Below are 7554 nucleotides of genomic sequence, written 5' to 3' on the forward strand. Positions count from 1 at the left end.
TCTGTGTATGTTGGAGCAAAGAAAACCCAGGAGGGCGAAGAAAGAAATTTGGGTTTGCATTTCATAAAAAAAAAAACCTATTTCAATATGAATTCTTGCATATTTAATAATCCTTTAAACAAATGTGGTTGGAGTTCCGCTTTGTCAGATCTTATCCAACCAGTGAAAAGATTAACGTGTTTTATTTGGGGGCTTACAGTTACTGTATTGTGTCGAGTATGTAAACGAATTGTGCAAACAACTTTTTGTGTAAGCTGAATATATCCCAAGTATATTTAAAAACTTCAGACTTCGGAGACACATTTTCTTTGTACCAGAAATCCAACTTGCTGAGAGAAGCACATTACTGACACTGGTGAATTTCAGCATCTACATTATGTTAAATTCAGATGTGAAAATTACATTTTGTGCCAAATCTCATGAATTTGGAACAACAGCCCCATTAAAAAAAAAAACAAGCCCGAGCCACTGCTTCTAGAATCACATCTTGTGACTCTAATATAATCTTGTAGTTGTGAAGTGTAAACCGTACAAATGGTTTCTTTCAGTGTGTCCTGACTTTTCCTCCATCGCCTGACCAAAAGCCTATTCACCCACACACACACCACAGAAAAAAAAAATCACCGTTTCAGACTTGCTTAATAAAAAACCCCTAACAAATCCCGACAACTATCGACGTGACTGCAGGTACCGCGTAATCACAAGGCGGGACACCTTCAAAAACAACTTTAATGTGCATGAGAAGACATGACTAACAGATGACACATCAAAGCATACAAAGTGAGTCGCCACTAAAACATGTTTCAGGAAACATAAAGGGATACGTGAAATTACAAAAACTTAAGGGAGACACGTCTGTACACATACAGTATCTCACACCATGTTCGACTTTCAATATCCAATCCTTTTTTCTGGGGTTTTTTTTTTTTTTTTTGGTTTCGCAAATGAGAAAAAAAATGCTTTTGTGCAAACGGTAGTTGTGTCTTCCTGAAAGGCATCAAAGAACTTAGTCTTACCTCAAAAGAATATTCTAAAATACATAAGATAAAGCAGAGCAGCTGTGTTTATGTTGAAGTGGGTGACGGGGAGAGAAGCAGGAGGGAGTGACTGGAGCCTTGTGCAGCGTCAACGTGGGCGTTTCTCGTCTTGTTGCTGCAGAATCTACGAGGGATTGCCAAAAAAAAAAGGGGAGGGGGGGGGGGGGGGCTGGCAAGTTTTTTGTGAAACTTGTTAGACATGGCGTTTTCATTGGCTCCGCGATGGATTATCTTGACGAAGAAGAAGAAGGAAAAAAAACTACTTTTCATGCTTGTGTCCAAATTAATTTGCCTCCCCGAGTGTCCACTGTGTAAACTGTCATTTCCTTCACGCCTCATGTCCTTAAAAATCACTGGACGTCACCCGGCACTCAAACATGGCTGACAGGAGAGATTCTCCTCTTGGGTTTGGACGACAGTCCTCTCCTTTAAGATGCACCGAGGGAGTGAGGTCTGCAGGTGTCGTGAGTGAGACGATACACTCCAGCTTGTACATGACCAAGTTGAAATGCAGTGGGATGAACGGGGCTTATCGGATTAATAAAAACAAAAACAAACAGTGGTGCCACTCTCAAAGGGAACTCCGATTCGTTTGCAGTTACAGTATAATTAGTCAACAATTACACTAATTATACTGAAAAGCATGTGAGGAGAAAGGTATTTAAAACTGTTGCTCAAGTTTTTTTTCTCGTTTTTTTTCTCTCTCAGAAGACAGAAATGAGCGCGAAGACCCCATAGAGGAGAGCACAGGGGTACGCAACCAGCAGCTGCTGCCCGTCCATTGCCAACGCTGAGATGAAGATCTTGGAGGCCGAGAAGCTGCACCAGCCAATGATTGCTGCCGTTATTATGATTCCCAACATGCCCCTGAAACAGGACGAGAAGCAAACGGGGGAATTAACATGTGACGAGTTCAACTAGTTGATGTTTGAACACTTTGTTGAACTCAGTGGAGATCAGTTATTGGTTGGTGGATGCATTAGGGAAAAACCTTTGCTGTCGATACAATGGGCTGAGTCCGTCTGTCTTTCTGTGCGTGTTTTTACTCACTGTAAAGAGAAGACGACCCCAAAACTGGACAGAAGGATCATAGGGAGGAGACAGTATCCCAGCACGCTGGCCACGCAGCCAAAGGAGACGCCCGTCATGCTCATCAGGTTGAGTAGGCAGTACATGCCAAGGCAGCCGATGGAACTGATACCGTAGATGTAACCAAACTGGATCTTTCCTGACTAAACAAAGAGAAGACGCATATTGCTTTGTGCACCACTGCGCACGGTCGTCACAGGTTTGAAAGCTGCGAAACGTCAACGCTGTGCTTCGAAATGAGTCAAATGCAGGTTTGTTTACTCTATTTTAAAATGTTTGTCCCATGATGGGGGTTTTGGTATAGCAGAATAAAATGGATTTACCAGGAGAAGAGTGGCTCCAAAAGCCAAACAGAAGACCATGGGGCCAGCCAGGTCCGTCTCATTCATAATGCTGCCGTCTGCGACTTTCATGGGATGGAGCACCGTCAGGGTCTTCTGCCAGATGTGGTCAAAGTTGATTCCCAATTCTGAGCGTGGCCAGATAAAACAAAACCATTGAAGCACCGAAGGTCTTACTGCAGTTTTTGACACAGTGAGCTGCTCTGTTGACATCTCTAAACCTAAAATTACAAGTTAGAAGCAATAGGTTTAAGCGGAAAACCATATGCGAATGAAAATCATCTTATGTCTCCAAGAGTACGTAAGACGTACCAACAACTGGATCTGTTGATTCTTTTTTCTTTGGCATTGTGAGAGCAACTTTAACAGGTGACTGAAATTTCAATTTCACGCGAGAGAACACAGTTTTTGGGCCGACGTCCCAGAAGTGATACAACTGACCGATCTCCGGAAGAGCATGAACGCTTCCATTAAAATAAACTACTGGCCTATTTAAAGCAATTCCGAGGGAAAAGAAAAAACAAAAAAAACAAACATTCTGAAAGTAAAGAGATATATGAAAGTTGTTATATTTCACGCACCTTCCAAAAGTGGAGGCTCATCTTCAAAGCTGCTACTGTACATAGATTGTGACGGAGACGAAGCGTACGTCTGTGCAGGTTGGAAGATCTGCCCCGTGTACGGCTGCTGTGGCTGCATCACTCCCGGGGAGGAGTAGCCCATTGGCTGGGAGTAATCGTACTGACCATATTGCCTGGGACACACATCATCAGGAAGATCAGAAATGCATCACAAATTAAATCCCAATAAGAGACTGCTTCTTGACAACAAACTTTACCCCCCTGTGTACTAGATACCTCTCAATACAACATGCAATTTTGCTCCCGCCCATTACTCATAAAGAACATTTATAAGAAAACCTTCAACAAAGAGAAATTACCTGAAAGAGCACTTTTACATTTGAATGTGTTAAAACAGCATTTACACCCTTGTAAGACCAGTTTTTGTTTTGACTTACTTGTTGTAGGTGTTTTCAGCATTGCTGTAGCCATAGCCTGCCTGGCCTTGGTCATCAACACTGTAGCTGGACTGGTAAAAGTCTGTGTTGAAGTTGTCAAACCCCGACATCTCTTACTCTGAAAGCAACAGGGACAGAGACAGGAGCGTGTTTTTTTTTTTTTTTTTAAGCGTTGCACAACGTTCAGGCCTGAGAAGATTTCATACCGCAACTAAAGTGTGCATAGACCTGAGATGTTAACACACATTTTAGTTCAGGTACCACATACAGCCCAATTTAAAGCAGGTAAAGCAGTGCCATAACAGCCAGCTTGGCGCTGCTTGCAGGCCAGCTTTGGTCCACGGGCCTTATGTTTGACAACCCTGGTGTAGTCTATGGACAAAAAGTAGGAAATATATGGAAAGAAATGTTTGGTCTTTTTTTCTCATCACGACAATGTATTTGAACGTAACACTTAAATCACCGGAAAGCCCGACTAGTTTCCTTTTCAAATGGCGCCACATTTGTACAGAACATGCATTTGAGGGATGGTGAGCATTGATGAGAATGAGAAAAAAAAAAGGTGAAATCTTCTTTGTTTTATAATTCTTACTTTAAGTTTCTGATACCATGGGGTATGGGTCCAAAAGCTGTGGTCTAGTCTAGTTGAGTGTGCTTTATGAATCAAATAACTAATCTAGATAGGGCCCCTGTGATTGGAGAACTTCCACATAAACAAGAGTTGCAGCATTCTTTGATGTAAGACCCAGTACCATTTGCAAGCTGAAAGACCAAGCGAAGTGGGTGCCCCACAAAGAGTCTTCCACAGCTCTGCAGAGTAGCTCTCTGCCTAGACATGACTACATGCAGCCAATCTGCAGTCTGAAGGCTGCCAGAGGCCCTGCCTTGACTGCCCTTTCACCATCGGGCCAAAATCGTGCTGCTGTTGGCAACACATTATTGTTATTGTCCAGATTCTGTCTACGTCAGGTGAAGACTCCTGACAGCACATGGTCCTTTTACACGATCCTCAGGTAATTTATTTTGGTAAATAAAATGTTAAATTGCCCATATGTTTTTATTTTTTTTACTTTAATCACTCAATACTAACAGCAGCAAAGAGAAGTTGCTTTGAATTGGCAACCTTTTCATGAGTGCCACACACATACACAAGTTTGCTGTTAATCCCACAAATGCATTTCCCTTTCAAATGTGCCACTGTTTAAAAGAGTTATTAGGTATCCTACCCTCGCCCATAGTATTCTGGGATCAGCTCCAGCTCCCTGTGACCGTCCATAAGAGATACAGAAGATGGATGGATGGAATATCATATCATCCATCCATCTTCAAGATGACTTTATCCTGTTCAGAGTCGTGAAGCCCTGGAGCAGATGCCAGTCCATCACAGGGCCAGCACAAAGACAGACAACCATACACTCACATTTGCAATAATTAACGTTGCATGCATATTTTTTTGGAAGGCAGAATATCTAGAGAAAATCCAGACTAACCAACACACACACACCCAAAACTGTGCATAGTGTCATAACTTCTTTAACATAGAGTCGCTGAACGTCTATGATAATGATGCTGTAGTATCATAAAAACATGAAAATGTGCTATGGCCATAATGCAAAAGACACAAAAAGTCCACAACATAATTTTGAAATTTGCAAGAAAGTATACATTTATCAACATTAACTGGCAATATTATAGACAACATTGTGATGTCGAGAAAACTGATAAACAGAGACCTTGGAGATCATATGTTTTTCATATGGAGGCTTATTGAGGTCAATGTGAGCTTGCATAATTAATTTGACATACATAAACTGTGATGCAGATCTAATTCTGAGGCTGTGGCTTGTCTATGGTTATTTAGTTGTGAACGTGTCTTTTGTACATGTTGAAAATGATCCACAGTGGCTGGGTCTGCTTCTCCTCCAATGTTCCTGGTCAAAGGGGAGAGTGTTCAGTGTCAATGGAGGACAGACCTCAGACTCAGTTCAGGTCTCTTGGTAAATGAAATAACAAAAACTTAGAATATTTCATGACATGTCAACAACAGCAGTTTGTGAACTGGCCACTGGTCGTATTTTGCCACATATCTCAAAATGTAGAAAGTTTTAGCAATTTTTTGTTAACATTTCAGTCTCCCAGGTTGTGGATACACATCCACAGGAAAGAGAGAGTTAAGAGGAAAACATTTATCTTTAGTTCATTGATGGAATACAAAACCAGTAAATATATCGTTATAAATGTGAGGGTATACAATATTCTATAGTATTCAGTCATACCAGTCAATGTTGCACCAAGACTATATCCATTTTTTCCCCTCTTTTAAATCTCACACCTTACAGCTTCGCATGTAACACGTCAGACAATAAACAAGTGAAACTAAACAGGAGTGCGGTGTTTTGGATGAACTGCCTTCCCGGTAAACTGGTGACAGACTTCCTTTAGCGTCCGTGGTTGCTGCTCGTAAAAGCCAAAATTAAAGACTCGACAGAAAGCCGTAGAAGTCGTGGTAAACGCCCTATAGCCCCATTTACAATATAGTTTCTGAGTTTCATGTCTTTTGTGAGTCTTATTTTAACACCAGTTGTTAGTTGCAGCAGCGAAGGACGCTAAAGGAAGTCGGCCACCAGTCAACAGGGAAACCATCTAATCCGAAACAGCGGGGGCTCTCATTGAACCTAATATTGTGACCCCAGCTTACCGAACACCATGAAGTAATTTGACCACGTTTATAAATATTCCCTAACACCGAGGACACGGGCACTACTGACGGCTCAGTGGAGCACCTGTTCGGGATAACGTTAGCGACCTCCGTAGTGTTTTAATACAGCAGCGGTGCTAAAGTGGCTAAAGTAGTTAGCCCAACAAACAAAACTAATCCAAGTGCTGCAGACCGGCAGCCACCTTTTGATTCAATTATAATGACTGTGATTTGATTAGACATCAATATAAATCAGAAACCCCCCATCTAATGTTTTGAAAATACAGTTGTTGCTAAGCCGTACCGTTAACTCCGAGCTCGTATGTTAGCTTGCTACGTATAACAGCTACACTCACCGCCTGTGGCGTCTTTTGATTTCCTTTCTCCCTTTTCTCAGACAGTCATAACTCTGACACTATGAAACCACCAGATCGTGAGTCCTTACCTGAGAAGTTTGACAAATCTACCCAGAGATCTGCCAACTCGGTTACGGCTGCTACGTGTCAGGGAGAGAGGTAAACCTTCCGGAGGAAAACGGAGCTAACGGCAAGCCAGTAGGGACACTTACAAATGATCATTAGCCAGAAACTGCGGCGCCCTCTACGGGTAAAAGGTGGGAATGCAGATGAATAAATCCACGCTAATAATCTCGGCCACGAAAGTGTCATCCAAACGGCCAAATTGTGACATTGTGTCCATATTCATTTGAATTACTCAATCAAAATTATTGGTTGTGAATCTCTAAATCCCACCGACAAGGCCAGGGAAAGCAAATGTATTTATAGCATCATTAAGTCACCTTGCAATCTATAATGCAATGTAAATAACTTTCAGCAGTCCTCAGATGTTCGGGGAGTTTTTTTATTTCCTTTTCACATTATTGTTTAATGGACACTTCTTTGTAGTATTAATTTTTCTTCAACACGTCAAAAAATTATATAGTCAAATATAGTACTAAAATATCTCACATTACTGTAACACCTAAAATATGGACATCTATGCATTACTAATAATATTTGAAAAGACATATCATATTAAACCCTGAACAAAAAGGGAAACTCTCTGTACATTCAATAAATGAATGCCCCAGTTTGCCTGCCCCGGGTTTGACTCTCAGGCTCTGATCTACAGTGTGACATAAACCAAGGTCTAATGGCAACTATAACAGAGACAAAGGATAGAAGAAGATTTAACAGGACAGGGACTGGGCTGTTGGCAAGAACAAAGGCAGTATGTTTCTTTGGAGGAAACAGGAGCAGATCAATCACTCTGCCTGTGCAGGGGAACTGCACTGCCACCAAATACTGCAGGCGAATCCATCCTTTTGATGATGACAGATAATGCAAAGTGATGAGCTGATGACCTCTGCTA

At 41.6% G+C, this 7554-nt stretch overlaps 1 protein-coding gene across 3 annotated transcripts; it reads right to left on the reverse strand.

Annotated features, from left to right (window-relative positions):
• Window positions 1–711: 711 nt before the first annotated feature.
• yipf5 (Yip1 domain family, member 5) lies at window positions 712–6745 on the reverse strand. Of its 3 annotated transcripts, XM_080483246.1 has the most exons (8): window positions 6629–6708; window positions 5368–5416; window positions 4712–4747; window positions 3486–3603; window positions 3049–3221; window positions 2450–2595; window positions 2088–2269; window positions 712–1904 (listed from the first exon to the last, which is right to left on the reverse strand). In XM_080483246.1, the coding sequence occupies exons 4-8, from the start codon at window positions 3593–3595 to the stop codon at window positions 1742–1744; spliced, it is 774 nt and encodes a 257-aa protein (XP_080339372.1). In that variant the 5' UTR covers window positions 3596–3603; window positions 4712–4747; window positions 5368–5416; window positions 6629–6708; the 3' UTR covers window positions 712–1741. The 3 variants fall into 3 exon arrangements, with proteins under 3 accessions (XP_080339372.1, XP_080339371.1, XP_080339370.1); XM_080483245.1 differs by lacking the exon at window positions 4712–4747 and having other exon boundaries at window positions 6629–6690; XM_080483244.1 differs by lacking the exons at window positions 4712–4747; window positions 5368–5416 and having other exon boundaries at window positions 6629–6745.
• Between the last annotated feature and the right edge of the window lie 809 nt (window positions 6746–7554).

The sequence above is a fragment of the Lipophrys pholis genome (genome assembly GCF_963383615.2).
Source record: "Lipophrys pholis genome assembly, chromosome: 16".
NCBI lineage: Eukaryota > Metazoa > Chordata > Actinopteri > Blenniiformes > Blenniidae > Lipophrys > Lipophrys pholis.